Genomic DNA, 17,845 nt, shown 5'->3' on the forward strand with positions numbered 1-17,845 from the left:
GAGCTGCAGTCAACTGAGAAAAAAGGAACATCTCGTCACAGCATCAGAGATGTGAAGTGGCACGAGTTGCCAGACTTCATCTTTCTGAACCTCGTACTCAGACATCATGGAATCCTGTTTTACGTGGTTGTTTACATCTGTGCGACCTGTCACACTGCTCACACCCTTTTGTAGGTAGGAACAGCAAAAATTAATCCAATTTTTGTCAGCTTATTCAGCACACAACTGAGTTTAAAGACCTTGTGCTTGGAATGAGTCTAGCAGTAGCTGTTCATTTTCCCAACCCTGTGCAGGTGTCCAAGGAGTTCTGCAGCAGGACAAACTCTCCCTCTTCACTTGATGCAGGTGCTCAAGGCACTGCTCCAATTAAGAACCTCACCAGCCAGTGCTAATTCCAGGCACATCCTTTCCCAGCAAATACAGACCTTTGAGGAAGAAACTGCACCTTATTTCAGTTTACAAGTTTACTAGTTCATAAGTGTCACCACACGAAGTATAGAAACATTTCAGGAAAGGTAAATTTTTACGTGTGTGAAAACTCATAAGCCAATCTCACTTTCATTCTCATTGGGATCCAACACAAATATATCAAGTGTGTTTTTTTCACCCACTTACACTTTTTGATCTTGTTGTAACAGCAGTGCTGGAACATTATTCAGCTGGATGACCAATATTGCAAATTGTTTATTTTTGTCATCATATCTGAATCAGAAACACACAGAAAAGCATTATTATTAGAGAATTCTGCCTTGGACTCTGTGGCTGAGTATTCCACACAAAACAATACCAAAAATTTACAAACAAGACAACTCTATAATGTGACCATGACTTGCCCACAGTTTAAAACCAGTTTCCTATTACATCAAGTTTTGCTACCAGAACATCCAGAATATAGAACAGTCCAGAACATCCAGAACTTAAGGATTCAGATACAATGGACTGTAGATTTGAAATAACACACACTGCTTTTCCTGGGGACTAGTTAAATTGCTGCATTGTAGCTACAGTTTTTTGTGAGGCCTTAATGGCTGCAATATGAAAAAGTTGCAAGTGAAAATACCTGAAGTACAACAGTGAGGATGTAATGAGTAATCTTTTGCTTTGGATGGCCATGACAAGCGAGTTTTGTACTACTTCTTTTTCTCGAATCCCACATAACTTCTAAAAAGTCATTTAAGGAGGACGTCTCTCTGCCTGCCCTCCTACACCTTACCCACTACTGTGGGATCCACATGAGATCAGGGATTGAGACTGCCGCTTATTCTCAGCAGTTTTCCCCAGCAAAGCTGCACCCTCAAGGATTCTGCAATCCAGCCAAAGGCTCTCTCCAGCCCAGCACTGCCAGTGCTCCTGTTGCTGGTTTGCACCCTCATACCACAGTATCACCAGTTGATTTCCACTGAAATGAAAGAGGGCAACCAAGAACCTCCTGGAGTCAAGTGTAATTATTAATTACACTAAAAAAGGACATCGGTTAGTTAATACTAATAGGACACAAGAAGGAAACAGCACAGAAAGCACTATCCCATTTAAAATTCTTCCCACTGGAAGGCAAATCCAATAAAATATGTTGCACATACCTCATTGCAATTTGCACTTTGGCTGTTCCAACTGCTTCTGTATCATCACTGTCAAACACCATCACTTCTGACACACATGGTCTGAAAGGAAGCAACAACAATTAAGGATTTGATTTGCCTCTTACTGAAGTGCTTGCATTTAGATGATACAAGATCTTTTCCCTTCCAGTCAGTGGTTTGGTATATGGATTTTGTAAAATTAGCAGCTAAAAGAAAGCCCATTTAAGAAGTAAGTGCCATCAGCCTTAGAGGTATGTATTACAGTGCTTATCAGCAGAAAGTCATATGCCTTCCCTCTTCACTGCCAAAAGAAAAAAAAAAAAAGCCACACAAAAGACTGGAAAAATAAGGCAGTGGGGGATTTTTAAAGGGTTCCCTTGACTGGTTTTTAGTAAAAACGGCTGACTGCCCAGCAAAAGAAATGTGACTTAACAGCTGCAATCCTGTCGTGCATTATGACAGCAAAAATTCTCAACTTTTATTAGATTTAAGTAATTCCGTTGTTTCTTTAAGAAATCAAACTTTCTTAAGCACATTAAAAGTGACAGAGTACACTGACTGGCTTTGCGGGAAACAGCTATTCTGCATCATTTCCCTCTCAAAGTATTCCTCCTCCCAAGTTTTATGCACTGAAAGTCCCCAAAACTACATTCATTGTCTAATTGACTCAAGAGGCTATGCTGTAGCACATGAAAACAGGATTAGCATTCTTCTCTTCTAAGTGTTTTCCAAATTACTGCTTAGCACTCTCGTGCATTTCGTTACATTTCAGCTGCAGAGAGGGTGGCTCATCCCACCCTCACCACTTGGACAGGCATCAAAATGACACTGTAGGCACCACAGGGGTTGGCAAGCTGATAACCCAAACAACAGTAGCATCAGACATGTGAGTGTGCACGGGATGCCATCTGTGGTTGTCCCACTCCACTCCCCACAGAGCTCCCTACCCCACTGAAGGGACACGGGCCCTGGGACACCAATTTACTGAAGGATTGCACTCCCTCGTCAAAGTGAATTGTGCTATAAACATAAAAATTAGTAATTTATCCAGAGAATTAATGAAGATAACTAATGAACAGGGGGAATCTGAGATGAGTGGTATTTCACCTCTACAGTTGTGTTTCGCAACTAACGACCCTGTAATTCACCTCAATGCTAATAAAAACAGTAGGAAAGCCCACAGTAGATGCAGGTACCAATAAGATCAGTACCTTCCAGTGAACTTTCTGACAAAGCCACCACAGACAATCCAGAAAGCCAGCAAGAGCCGGGACTCCCAGCTGTACCCTTAGTGAGAGAAGTCTTGTGGGCATCACATCCTGCTCTTGCTCCATGCACTTGGGAACTGCATCACTGCACATGCACATCCATCAGGTGCTCAAGGTGCTTCCTTAAACATCCCCAAGTCCCCTCTCACTGACTGAGAGGAGAGGAGCTTTCCACCTACCAGATGGCTCCACTTGCCCCTGCAAAGGCCGCACCCACAGCTGACCAGCTCCTTCACAAACAGGCCAGCTGTTCAAACACCTCTCTGTGAGCTTCCTTTCAGCTGCTTATATTATGGGAAGCACAGGTCATTTTGATAATCAAATTCAACCTGCTCAGAGTTTTTTCAGAAGTATTAAGATTGAGAACTTTAGCCACCGAATTACAAAGGTCATAACCAGCAGCATTGCAGCTGACTGATGCAAAGCTGAGTCACTGGCTTTGTCCTGGAGAGAGATCTGATGTCTACCTTTGTACAGATGCCTCGTACACCCCGCTGTCTCCAGCAACAGATTCATCGGACACTGCAGCCGACACACCTGCCACCTTCAGCGCCGTCCCTCCAGCTGTGTTTATACCTATCAGAAAAGCACAGAGGAAAACCAAAAGCAGGTGTTAATGAAAACAAACTGTCTGGATAAGCAGCAGCTTTTCTTCTTATCCTCCCCTTGAACTGCATTTTTTCCCCCTGCCAGGTATTGTTAAGCAACAGCACATTTCTGAAGACAGAGGGTATACAGGCAAGACAGACTGAGCTCAAAGGTGGCCTTGAAGTGAGGGAATGTGCCAAACTACCCTGAAGGAGAAAAAGACCTAGGAAAACAGGAGGAATAGACTGTGTGGTGGAGTTGAGAGAAGGTTTCATTGCACACTGAGTGCCCATCTATTCCCCGGGCCCTGCAGCAGTGTGAGGGCTGAGATTACACACAGGTGTGTTACAGCTGCTTGCCCTGGCACCTCTCTGGGCACAGGTCCTTGCACGAGATGTCAGGAGAGGCTTCCAAAGCCCTGGAAAGGCAGAGAGGTACGCATGACATGATGAGCAACGTTCAGAAGCAGCAGGACTTCTAAATTCTAGTGAACTTATAAATATGGACCAATAAACCAGCTCCTACTGCAAGGCACCCTTAAGCAGGCAGCAATCATTCTGCTCCCAGCCACTCAGAGAGCAGTGGCTGGGCAAGCACTGCTGACCAGGCTCTGGCCAGGTATCCATCATGTGGAGCTGCATATCCCACCTGGAGAGATCATACCAAGAGGGGAACAACAAAAAAACCACCACCTAAATCCAAAATGTTTGTGTACACAGGAGAAAAGGCAGGTCCCGAAAGACTAGGTTAACTAGCTGAACATGGAGAGAAAGAGATTTATAGGATTTAAAAGAGCAGTCATATGCAGGAATACGAGGAAAAGAAGGTAGGGAATAGAAACCAAAGAAGGTGAAGCAAGTTTTGCACAGAGGTGTTATCTCACATCAATTTCTTCTGTTTCAAAACAGGGAAAGATTCTCCCTGGAAACCTGCAAATTCTGCATCTTTTCACGTGAACATTTCAGTGGAGAGGAGCTGCAGCCAAGAGTCTGGAGAACTCCATCTGCCAACGTGGCTAACGAGTGCTGGGCCATACCCAGCTCTTGGCTCTCATCCTCAGGGATGAGGGAGCCCTGCTCCAAGAGTGAGGAGGTGCCATGTGTCACCCTGGGAGCAGCTGGAACCCCACAGCAGCAGAGCAGTACACTCCTCTCCAAAGGGCTTTTTTTCAGAAGTGGTGCTATTTTCCCATAGACTTAGACAAGCAGTTGCCCCAATCCAATATATGGCTTCCAATGCATATTTTCTTTATTACAAATCAGTGTTTGGGTTCTGGTTGGTTTTCTGGGGTTTGAGTTTGCTTTTTCAGATTTTTTTTTGGTGTTGATTTCTTCACAGTCTCACAAAGCTACTTAATGAATTAAATCCAGCTTTGAATAAACTGGTGGAAAAGTGTGCAAGGCTTTTGGAATAGCACAAGCACTTGTAAGCCAACAGTAGAGGGTGCTACAGGTAACTCCAGTCCTTTGAGCCACCTGTGCCATTTCAGGCCCATTTATCCACAGATTTTTTTTGACACTACCACCAAATGGCATTTCTCATCTTGGTACTCCCATGGGACCACTAGACAGAAATAGAACATCCAGACCTTTTCCCCATAGGCCAATCCCCATGAATAAAAGTTAGCACCTGTAACACAATGTATCAGTCATTAACTGAAACAAATGGATCCATTTAACACTGGCACACCCAGATTAATCCATCCTCCCTCCTGCCACTTGCCAGGACCAGGCTCCTGCAGTGCTGTGGATCATAGGCTGTGCTAGAGGAACATGGACAGGGTCAAAACTTCTTCCCTCAATTCTCCTTCATACCTCCTAGTCCATGGTTTTAATGGGAAAATAAGTTCTTCCCTACTGGCTGGCTTCCTAAATCGGATTCTTTGAGTTTTACACACCAAATGCTGCTCTGGGAATCCCTTTATGTGGGACTGGCTCTCTGGGAAAGGCACTGCAGGTTGGCCTCCACACACCAAACCTCTCTTTCTGCCTCAGTTCCCAATGCCATGGAGTCACTCCAACAAAAGCCTCATTCTTGACCACCTCCCCCCAGCACCTCAGGGCCAAGGGGGTGAATACAGGAAGGGCACAGCAGTGAAGTGAGCTCTGTACAGCAGAGTGCTACAGTGTAAAGCTGAATAAAGAGGAATGGTTCCCTGACAACAATTCCAGCCACCCCCTTCCTTACTGGTTTTGCAAAAGACTTGGAAAGCTCAGCCCTTTCATGCAGCTAATTAGCACAAGATTTGGACTTTCAGCTTTTAGCCTTAAGTCTCTGAAGAGATATCACACTAATAAGAAAGTTTATGGAAGAGTTCAGAACTGACTCAACTCTCCTCCATTTTTCCAAGCAGGTGGATAACACTACCTGTGGTGTTTCACCTTTTTTTTCAGTCACATCAAGAATTTGAAGTTTGCCTTTCCTGCAAGAGGCCTTGAAGAGCCATGCCATGCACTGTCCTCACATCCAGACCATTTAATCAGAAAATGCTGGACTCTGCCAGATTCCAGGTTTTGCTATCAGTTTCCCCATAATCGCCCAGGTGTTCTTCAGGTGAGAAAGGCAACCTTATTTCAGTTTCAAAGCTAGAGGAGGTTCTGCTCTACCAGAAGGCAGCAGCAAAGCCCTCAGCTATAGTGTCCAGCTCTGCTTCCAGGACACGTGAGTACGCTTTGCCCAGGACTGACCACCCCAGAGCCAGCCGCTGCATTTCGGGTGTTACACTGAGCCCCCACCCCCAAAATGCCTGAGGAGTAGAATCTCATCTCATTATTGCCCTGAAATAAACTACTTATGGTGATTATTTTGTCTGCTGACTGGCTAACAGCAGTAATCACTTAATCTGCTTAACACCTGAGCTTTCACTTTAACAGCCTTGGCAAATCTTGAAGAGCTAAAAAGGTTAAAACTAATCAGCATCCAGTTCTAATAAGAATAATTAGTGTTTCCTACTCAAATGCATAATACCTCTTGCTTGTAGGAAAATGGTAGCTCAAAGGGGAAGACTTGCACTTGTGTTTTTTATTGTGTTTTAAATAGTGTCAGCCTTCTTAATGCAGAAGGCAGTGATAACAAGGTACTAGTTCCCTTTATTCACACAGGCTGTTCAATAATCCACAAAAAGCAGAAACAAACTGTACTGCTGGTTCACAGGAGTAGCTTGCAAGTTTATATTGCCTTTAAAGCTCTTCCTCACTGCAGCTACAAATCCAGTCCTTGGATTTAACCCAACTACAGTCACAAGGGCTTCAGACAGGCCCTAGCACTGTGCCCTGGCTGTGCCAACTGCTTTCCATCCGCTTCAGCCCTTCCTTTCCAAAAAAGGATGAACCCTTCCCACCCACCAACAAGCCATATGCATGTATGAGAACATCCACTATCTCTAAATGTCTTATTTTATCATGCTTACAATCTAAACACGTTTGTGTTGCTAAGAGACCAAAACATAAGAATTGAAGCACAGCCTTGACAAGTCTGCTCAGCTGAAATTAATAAATTAATTGCCACTGATTTACTGGGAACCAGAGCAGGATTTTATGCATACTGAGGTGGTGAGGAAGGATTATTATTACTATAATTTGTTAACTATTAAGCTAAATGGCTTTCCCAGCCCTCCTCAAAAGCTTGGTCAAAAACTTTGCATCAATATGGCACTGTGTGTCTCCCAGACCCAAAACAATACATGACATTCTGAATAGTTTAGTGACAAATCAAACCAGGAATCCCACCATGACAATCTATATTTGCACATGAAATCCCTGTGATCTGTGTACACACGCATTTATTGTGTACAATAAAAACACACCTAAATCAGTCTCCTGCAAGACTCATTAGATCAGTATTTTTGTGTACAAATTAAAATACCAACCCTCCCTCCCAAACAAGACAGAACACAGAGCTGAAAACATTTTTAACATAAAGATAACAAGATGACAGCTTCTGAAACACTTGCTTCTCAATGCTTTATGAACTACATTAAATATAAACGCATGCAGTGCATGCAAATCTTTTCTTACCATACCTTGACCTAGATGTTTATCTCCTGCTCGAGGCTCTTCCAGTCTACAGTTGCCACTCCCAGTGTTTAGGGTGAGTTCTGACAGATTTGCATTTATCTCTGCATCATCGAAATCCATATGGCTTGAAAAGGCATCACCAGTTAGGAGTGGGTCTATCACCAGTGGAGAGCAAGGTGGGGATGGAGAGGAGAGAGATGACCTTGGGGACAGTGATGTCATGGATTTAGGAGTACCAGACAAGGACCTCAGAGCCTGCATGCGACTCGTGGTATCTGCTTTTTGAGTTTTTGCAACTTCATTCTCATGAATAGTGGTGATACAGCCTGATGGCCTAAACCCAGTGGCTCCTTCTAAGAACAGGTCAAGCTTGTTTTGATATTCCGAGTCCAACTGCTCCAACTGCTCCAGGTGCTCAAAGTAGAGATCAGTGAAACTGGCTGAGGTGGACGAATCCTGGCTGGAGGTGGCAAGAGATCCTCTGCTAGATGCAAGAGAACCAGGGCTGCTGCTCGAGGAGAGGGAAAGCATGCTGGTGGAGAGACTGAAGGAAAGAAGTCAGAAAACCATGACACTGTATCTTCTGATTTCTCACGAAAACACTGCAATGTCACCACATCTCTAAGCCCACAGGGTGCTGCTTTGTTAGCTCAGGCCACACGCGTTAGTCCCCAGAGCAATCCAGAACCACAGTCTACACAGCAGAAACGGTGGGTCACTGCTCAGCAAAACAGTATCAACCATACGCATTTTTCTACTCACCACATCAGACTCCTGAGAGTCCTTATTTAGCCAAAACAACTCTAATGAACAATTTCAAACCAATTATTAGTGCCATCCCCCTCCTCCCACATCTCTCTGGAAAGTATCTATGGCTCCTGTTAATCTTCAAAGCAGACTGCAAAAACCAGCAAGGCCCATGCAAGAAGATGAAGTTATTGCAATGAACTGTCTGACCATATGGAAATTTCCTTCCATTTGCCTCAATCTTGGACCTGCAGCCAAAAGGCAATATCACAGCTGCCTGGAACTGGCCCTCAGAGATCACAACAGCCAGCAGTTCCCAGAAAGCTGGCAGGATTTATCCATGTGAAAGACTGCTACATGGAATCCAGGGCCAAGAGAGCAAGGGAAAAACTTGGGGCTGGGCTGTGGAATCAATTCACACGCCTTATTTATCCCTAGAGTTCTAGGTGCAGAACATAACTGACAACAAAATTAATTTTAAGCAGGTGCTGAATAGAAGTCTGTTCAGATGAGAAAGTCCAGACACCACAGCACAGTTTTCTGCTCAGGAGACCCAGCAAGTATTCCAGTAGTGATTGCAACATGTGCCATCTCTAGAAATTCCATTTAAACCAAGACTCCTGCTCTGCATATTGAAGACTTTGGTCATTATTGATCCTCATTTCAGATAGGGATTAGCTATAGCAAAATTTCTGAATATGTATAAGTGCCTTAAGTTGCCCCACTGAAAAACAGTGAGATATTAATAAGCCTAATAATCGCTTATTTATTATTTATAGGGTAAAAGCTGGAAGCTATATTTGTATAATTATGTCCATGACCTTATGAGAAAAAGGCAAGTATGCTCTATTTAGTATAATTTTGGCAGGAAATGTCTTCTGACAGATGTGCACTGCATCACATTTGTTTAAAAAAGCTTCTGATAGATATTTTTGCATATTGGCAGTATATACACATCTGTTGAAGCCTAATGAATTTACATCTTTTCAGTGTACTTTACTAAGAAAAAGGAGAGGTTTTAAATTAATCTTTACCCTACCAGAAAACTGGGCTCAACTTCCTTTTGTACATGCCCTTGAATGCCAGACATTTTGCATTATGGGGTTAATAACAAACACTTATTCTTATGAAGGAGCATGCCAAGAACACTGGGCACACGGTTAGGAAGAAATTAGTTTCACATGCTTCTTGGTCACCTCAAAAGATCCCTAATCAGCTAGGTGAAATGAAAATATGATGCATTTCCACTGCATAAAAGCCTCACAGACAGCTATTCGCCATGCTGGCTTATTTACATGTCAGTCTTGCACTATGATTTCTTTCCAGTCTTTTCGGTGTCATCTTCACAAAATGAAACAGAATCCAAGTGGAGCAGAAGCTACAAACAGAGTAAATTCAGTACACACTGGTAGGAAAAAACCTCAACCAAACAAAAACCCCACCAAACTTTCTTGCTATCAGAATGATAAAAATATAGTTTGAGCAAAATGATTTGGCCTTAGTGCCTGCAGTCATGCATTGGTCTGGAAGTAACAATCCTGTGTTCTTCCAAAACTAAAGCCTGAACTAGAAGCCATTCTTTGCACCGTATGAACCACAGCAGATACAGGGATATTCCTATATATTGTCCACATTGCAAGCCAGAGCACAGTTGGAATTAGAGAAATATGTTCACTTGTCCATTAACGCGGAGTTGCATTAGTGATATTCACTCCTCTTGCTTCCTGTTAAGCTGTCTTTATCACACTTTATTCATGTAATACTTTGGTAATTCAAACTTTAGTGAATAAATCTCAGCTATCCCTAGTCACCTGAATATAACAGAAGGGACTGTGCAAACTCCTGCTGTGGGACAGAGGCACCACCAGGAGGTTGTTCAACCCATTGAAAAGTGCCCATCTAAACTGACCCGTGATCCTAAGGCTTCTCCTTCCACTGACTACACAGGGGCCTTAGGTCACTACTGGGACTGAACAGCCTTTCAGCCCTCAGCTGGGAGCTGGAATTGTCAGCAGAGAAAGGCACAATGTGCAGCAAAAGCAGCCACAGCTGCTGGAAAGGGTCACCTACCTCTTCAGCTGGGTGTGCAACATGGCAACCAACCGTGTGGTTTCCTCCAGCTCTCGGACAAGCTGATTTCTTTTGCTGTTCAACTTCAGTCTAAGAGAAGATCAAAGAAAGAGACGAGCTGAAGCAGCATTTACTGTTTTAAATAAGGAGTAAAGGAAAAATCTACTTTTTTGCTGTGAAATCCTACAAAAGTTGATGGGAACATCCAGGACAGAATTTGGTCAAGATGTCTAAGTGTTTACCAACTTTAGAAACTTTTAAAATGCAGAACTCACTCCTGAAAACATTCACAACACGACAAAATAATTAATGCTGGTACCATAGGAGTTAATGCTTCTAGGATCAGGCCTCAAAAGATCTGGGCAGATTTTACTCACTGTACACTATTGCATTCCTATAGTTACTGTGCTAATAAACGTATAAATGTCTTCATTTCCTTCCACTGAAGTCTATGGATGATTAAGGGTTACTTGATTTAGTTATTAACCATCTCATTACAGCTTTACATTAATGGCTTTAGCAGCTTCTCAGCTTTATTTCCCACCTGAACTGGTTTGAGACAAACACGTGCACGTGGGTGCTCACACCCTAACTGAACAGGCCTCTGGACACAAAATCCTTCCCCATACCTGTGTTATGTCTTTGGCACTCTAGAATGTGATCATATTCCCAAAAAATCCCAAATGAAGGTGTTCACCTTATGGCAAGACCAGAACCATTTGTCAAACCACAGATACTTCAGGCAGGCAAAAGTCTCACGGCCAAGACATTTACATTTTTTCCAGCATGATAAAACCACAAAAAGCCTATACAGAAAATTGGTGTCAGCTGGACCATGTAGAAGAAATGAAAATGTGGAGCCAGAGAGGAAGAATGCAGTGTGCCTATTCCATATATGTTCAAGAGACTGCAGCTACCAGAAACACTGCTGAGCCATCCTCATTAATGCATCCAGACTGTTAAACACCTGTAAGCAATGCCTAATGCAGTATTCATCCTCACTGTAGATTCCCCTGAGATCTCCCCTGCAACACAGGTAAAATTAGGGAAGAAAGTTGGCATTTTTTTCAGCTAGTTTAGATTCACAGGATATTCCCTGCAAGCCCCACAGCCCTGTCAAATACCAGATCCTACAGGAATCACATACAAGGCTGCTCAGAACAAACAGCAAATTTAAGAAATTTAAAATTCCATCTGCTGACATTTACCAAGGCCCGGACTGCACAGCAAGTGTAGAAGCTGCTGTGAGGTGCTGGCTGCATACAGAAATGTTACACTACACTAACACTGCACGGGGCTATTTTGAGCATTCTTTACATTCCCATAAAGGATCCACTGTAGGAACAGCAACTTTTCCCCACTAGCACAGTAAGACTTGCAGATGGGTTGTTTGGGAGATGAGCTCAGAAGAAGCTCTCTGACTAGAGTGTCCTGGGAATGTGAGGGCACTGCTGTGGCCAGTCAGCCAGGGGATGCTGGTGCTTGCTCCCAGTTACCTCTTGTCCAAAAAGGCACTGCCCTGTGCCCACTAACCTACCTCTCAGTGAGAGCTTTGCTCTGAGTGTCTCTAGCAGCCTGAAGGTCTTCCTCCAGGCGCCTCCTCTCTGTCTCCAGTCTCTCCACCTCTCCTCGAGTCCATTTTCTGGGGCTGATAAATCGCATTTCTTTCAAGAGCTCCTCCTTCTCATTAATCAGTATCAGACGATCCCGCTCAGAGTCCAGCACGCCAGGCCAGGCCTCGCTGTCAAGCTTAGCCAGTTGGATTTTCAGGTTTGCTATTCTGCAGGGGAAAAAAAATGCAGTTATTCCCCGAGGAGTGCCTGATCTCCTGCTCCAGACATGCTGAGGTGCACCACGACCAACCACATCTTCCAGAGCCCTGAGGAAAGCTCTCAGCTCCAGGACAAGCACCCTCATGTCCCCCTTACCAGAAAGGTGCCAAGGTCCTGGGATGTGGACATGCAGAATGGGATTTTAACTCACATTTGTTCACAATGGAAAATGAAGTTTCTGGCTAATATGCAGTGTCCACAAGTCAGGGAAAGATACAACAAAAATTCTGGATGTCAGAAAAGGTGATCAGATATACTTATAGATGTTTAATATGCATTACAGCTGTGACCTCAGAGCAGTCTGTGTGGAAGGTATGATGTGATAATTGCCTACTCTTTAATCACTTTTATGGAAATAACTGTGTACTCCCCATGTACGATTCAGATAAAGATCAGTAGTTAGTCAAAAGCTTAAAACTCTTTTTTGTCTTTACAGTGAGGAAGTGAATCATATCTCCATGCTGCTTCTGCAAGAATCCACCTGTTGATTCAACAGTAAGCACTCTGGACATATTAAGGAGCTACACTACTTCTGGTGCAAACTGCACTTGAGGATGTGAGGAGTTGGAGAGGCAATGTGATCCTACCAGAATCCAGAGCTGCTTATTTGCATCAGAATCAAAGCCTATTTTCACTAGAGGCATGAGTCCAGATTTCAGGTGAAAGCCTGAATCACCAGTCCTTCAGCACCACCACGTCACATCAGCTCAGGGAGGAAGATAATGGCTAAAAGCAACAGCAATACAGAAGTAGAATTTGGCAAGAGCTTTGATTGACAGAGGAGGAGAGCACAGCTTGTGGCAGGTAAGGAGACTGCTCACTCCAAACAGCTGCCTGTTCCCAATCTCCCAAATATCTGACCTGTTCAGCTAGGTCCACAAATGATCTGCTTTGCAATGCAAGATACAGAGAGAAGCAGAAAACCAGCAGCAGGCCAGGATACAGAACCAAGGGCAGTAATGTCAGTCTTCCCAAAGGAAGCTGCATCCTTTGCATTCACTAACCTACAACTCTTCAAGACCTGACAGGCTGATCATGGTAGTTTGATGAGAAACAATAGTACAGATACATCTGAATTAGAATTACCATGGACCTGTGTTTCTGAACTCACACAATCCACAATTCAAGTGGGAAGCAGGGAATGGGAAGGACAGAATGGGCTGGGATGAAAAAAAAAATAAAAAACTTAGAAGGCAAACAAGGAGAAAAAAGTATTTTGAAAGATATTTGCAAAAACAAATTCACCTGACTGACCATCAGAGAGACAAGGCATATGTGCCCCTTCACGTGATGAACTCAGGTTAATCCCTCACTTTGGTTTAGCAAATACATAAGAAATGGAAGTGACATGTAAAATGAATGTCCAATATGCTTCTCTCTTTGAAAAGGGCTTTGTGATCTGGTGACAGACTTACTGGACTTAAATCAGGCACAGCAAATTGTTGCAGGTACTGATCTGGGTTCATCTCTCTAGAATTTGGTTTATGCTGCAGAAGTGCAGAGGATGGTGTGTGCTTCCACCAGCAAAGCAGCATGCAGGCAGGCACAGAGCAAATTCAGTGCCAGCCAGCAAAATCAAAGTGTGTGGAGGAAGCAGTGAGATGCAGATCTTGCCAGAAGCAAGCTACAAGGCTCCTGAAAGGCCTTGAAGAATAAAGCTTTGTCTTCCAAGCTCCAGAGGCCAAGAGGAACTTGAGCCCAAACGAGCCTGTGAAGGATTAGGCTCAGAGACACTGACCCGCCTTCACCACCACCGGAGACAGACATGAGATCACCCTTCTGAAGAGAAGCATCACTTTCTGTAAACCCATTTCCCACAGCAGGTTGCTTACTCTAATAAAGTTCCATAATTGATAGATATTCAGCTCAACTATTTTTAGGTCGTCTTAAGAGCTGTTTTGTTTTTGAGTGCCTGATTAAGTGCAATACTGTGCTCCAACGAAGAATTAAGTGGCATTAATTCATAATCCAAGAATTCCTCAGTGCATTTTGAAGGGATATGAGTCTAAGAGGATTGGCTGGCATAAATTTGATCACTTTTGGCATACATTTGCATGCATATGGCTTTTCCACTGGAATTTGTTCTCTATGCATTTCTGAGTCTAAAAGCTTTGTTAAACTAACCTCCAGTTTTACCTTTGGTACATGATTGTTATTTTCCCCATCCTCAGTTAAAATGAGGTTTATTATTCTATTTTTCCAATAAAACAGCACCATCACAAAAGAAACATGTTGCAGAAGGTCTGCACTTGGCTGAACACTCCAGCCCCTCAGCATTCACTGCCTGAGTCTGAACTGCAGCAGTGCTGAGCCAGGCTGGGCTTGCAATGCTGGCCTCAGGTCACACCACCTTTCTGAATGGCCACCAGACAACAAATACACAAGCTCAAGTTTTATTTAATTCTTCTCTTTCTACCTAGAAAAGGCAGTTAGATGACTTATTCATCGTCATAACAAGGCTCTTTTTTGATAATTAGGGAAAGTTAGTACTTTCTATGGTTATACAACACAGGCATAGCACATAAAATTTTTAGTCTCTCCAGAGATTGTTCAGAGCACGTGCATCTCCACAGGAGCATAAGATGTGTATGTACAACCAGTAATTAATAATCCTGTATCAGATAATCTTCTGTTCTTGAGAAAAAAAACTACAAACTGAGTGGGAAGTGTGGTTTAAAAACCGACCAGTCAAATACCCACCACGTTGTAGTGTTGCTTAATGCAACATTAAAATATTTCATTTTAGGAGATTAAAAAAACATACTTTAAAATCCCTGAGTTACCACCAGTCACACAGAACCCAAGCTCAAAGTTTAACTGCTGAAGAAATTAGAACAGTGCAGGGTGCAAGTGCTACACAACTGAGTTACCGCTACATGTCTGAAGTTGTACAACATAATTTAATTGCATCTCTGATGACATTTATGCTGCAGCAGATTCTCCTTGCTGAGATGTAGCAATGACAACCTTTTTGACATGATACCATTCAGAGTTTTGGATATAATTAAGCCAAAGGTTTGTCACTGTAGCTGCCCTGTGTCTTTTTTTGGGTTTTATATACTATCTGCTCTAGGGGTCTGTTGTCTGCCTGAGCAGTGACAGGGAAGGACATAATGGTGGGGAAGGGAACTGGGTCCTGGCAGTTCTGGTGTGGTCATGTTCAGTCAGATATTCACCCACATCTGAGCTTTTAGTCTGGTCCACAGCAATGGTGCAAACAGTGTCTGCCAGAGCCTGCTTTCAAAGTAGCAGCCCCTTACAGATCTAGTAGTTCTAAACTAATTAATAAGGGGCCATCTTGATTGCAAACCTTAAGTTTTAGCTTTCAAGATACTGCAGAGCTAATACAACACATGTACTTCCATCACTTGGCTCCTTCACAGTTTGTGCGTGGGCAAAGCACTTAGTCTTCTATTGTGTTTTTGGAACATTTTAATGCTGCTGTGGGGACAGGAAACACTTCAAACATCACAAGGAAGAATTTTCACAGGAACAGAAGGTTCCTTGTGAGTCACTATATCCATAGTATTGTTCCAGCTTTAAACCAGTCGAGGTATTTGTTTCTGCAGCTCCTACTAAATACTGTGCCATAACCATGGTACTTTGATAGCTGGAGATCTTTCCATTTTAGCATCAACTATTCATGTCCATTTAGATCCATATTTCCTCATGAAAATGTTTTTTAAACTGTGAGAAAAAGCTATAGATAACCTAAGACAAACATGGGGTATGAGCAGCAAGTATTCTTTAACTGCAAGGTGTGTTGTATGCCCCTCATCATCACTTCAAACGAACCACTCTGTTGTCTATAAAGTTTTCTCTCTTTATAAAGAGCAAATTAAAAGAGCAGGCTTGTCACTGTTCACTTGCCCCTCCTTGGAAAAGATACAGGATAAAGGAAGAGTATTCCTCTTCAATCTGAATGTGTAAAGTCAGTGTGAATTAAACTGAAGCCTTCAGCAAAGCTTACAAGTAAAAGGCAACTTTAACATGCCAAATTAACCACTGCATCTGAAGGAATGGTATTTTTAATGTCGCTTTTAAAAGTCACTGAATCATCTGAATGTCAAGGTGGTTTGGCAAATCTTGGACTGGCAAAATAAACAGTTCTGAGAAAATTGCTCCACCTAAGAAAAGAAATATCAATTTGAGTCAGAAGCAGTTGGGCACACAGTTTTTGACAACTGCCACAGACACAGATCAAATTTTATGCCACCGAGGTGCATGGCCTACTGGCCACTCCAGTACACCAAAATGAGAGCATTATGAGTAACCTCAGCCTTAAGGCTCTTAATTCTAACCAGAGGCTGGAGAAAAAGCCTTCTCTTTGCATATATCCCACGCACAGATCGTACCACGCATCTGAACTTTGTTATTCTGGAGTTGCAAAGTCCCTCTAGAGCAGTTAAAAGTGAAGAGAGTCACCACCAGCCATGGTTACATCATTGAACAAAGACTAGGCCAGCCAAAGTCTAAGTAATAATTCTTGGTGGTTTTCATTTAACTGTGCAGTTGTGTTAGCTATTATCTATTAAAAAGTAAATCCTGGAAAGCTTTTGCTTAAATTGGCCTGTTAAGTAGATAGATTTTTTTTTAATCTAGTCTTCATTCATTTGAGATCAGAGGGCAAAGGTGAAAACTTACATTCTTACAGATAAGCTCTGGAATTGCAGCATTGACCATATTTTGATGTAAGGTGTTAACACAATATACATTTCCCCTTATCACACTTAGGCATGCAAGCATTCATTCATTTCAAATAAGCTAAGGAGATGCCTTGCAGTACAGTCTCCTAATTAGGAATGGGGAAGCACTGGCAGCAGGTAGCAGAACACTTATGTCCCCAAAGGTGTGGCCAGACTGAATTCTTTATGCATTAGTCATGCCTTAGTAATTTCTAGGATGGTTATTTATTTCTTGAAAGATAACACTGGCCCAAAAAGCCCATTGTCTCACTGGCTCAAAAATGACCACATTTACTTAGCAGCAATGCTGGGTTTCAGTCTGGAGGCACCTCTTCTAGTGAAATTTATCCTCAGAATGAGCTGTGTGACCACCAAAAAGGGCAATGGGCCAAAGAATTACCTTCTCTTTGCCTCTTCATACTGCAGCCGCAGTCGCACCTTCTCGGCCAGCTGGTTACTGCTGCTGCCAATAAACTGAGACAAAAACATCAAATCAGCAACTTGGCCACCACTCCTCCTTTGATATTTCCTTGACACTGTTACAAGTGACACTTGATCTTATCAGTCATTTCCTAGTTAAACCAATCACAACACAGGAACATGCTGCACTTAAATACATTTTCCATTATTTCTTAAAATACTTAAACCCCAACTAGATTCAAAGGCATTTTCTGGCCTAGCAAGAAGAGAAAATCCACCCCATCTGTCTTGGGCTCCTATTTCTATGAACATACAAATACCTTTGCAAGCCTTCTTCTTAAATGCTCTTTGCATCCTTAAGTGCTGCACTGCATTTTGGTTTGGATGACATCTCGCTTTGGCTGTTAAGTTTTAAAGACAAGGGACATCCCACCATGCCCAAATCTGCAGATCTTTACTTACATGAGTGGCTGACTGAAAGTGGCTGCAAACCTGTAAGTGAAGGCTCACAGGAGAGGCTCTGTGCTGTCCTGTGAGAAATAAGATGTACCCCCAGCACTGATTGAGTCCTTACCAAGGCTGGGGCCAACCTGACACTTCTGATCTCCTTGCATGTGTGGGACTGAAGGTTTATGAGTG

At 42.9% G+C, this 17,845-nt stretch overlaps 1 protein-coding gene across 2 annotated transcripts in view; it reads right to left on the reverse strand.

The window, feature by feature from the left end:
* WWC1 (WW and C2 domain containing 1) overlaps positions 1-17,845 on the reverse strand; it is a 67,576-nt gene that overhangs the window by 8,213 nt on the left and 41,518 nt on the right. For both annotated transcript variants that reach the window (XM_068205642.1, XM_068205641.1), the window contains exons 8-14: positions 17,187-17,260; positions 11,807-12,049; positions 10,270-10,359; positions 7,458-7,996; positions 3,316-3,424; positions 1,581-1,661; positions 616-702 (exon numbers count right to left, since the gene is read on the reverse strand). In XM_068205642.1, coding sequence (XP_068061743.1) covers positions 616-702; positions 1,581-1,661; positions 3,316-3,424; positions 7,458-7,996; positions 10,270-10,359; positions 11,807-12,049; positions 17,187-17,260 — 1,223 coding nt within the window. The remainder of the gene's footprint in view (positions 1-615; positions 703-1,580; positions 1,662-3,315; positions 3,425-7,457; positions 7,997-10,269; positions 10,360-11,806; positions 12,050-17,186; positions 17,261-17,845) is intronic.

The sequence above is a fragment of the Anomalospiza imberbis genome, chromosome 15 (genome assembly GCF_031753505.1).
Source record: "Anomalospiza imberbis isolate Cuckoo-Finch-1a 21T00152 chromosome 15, ASM3175350v1, whole genome shotgun sequence".
Taxonomy (NCBI): domain Eukaryota; kingdom Metazoa; phylum Chordata; class Aves; order Passeriformes; family Viduidae; genus Anomalospiza; species Anomalospiza imberbis.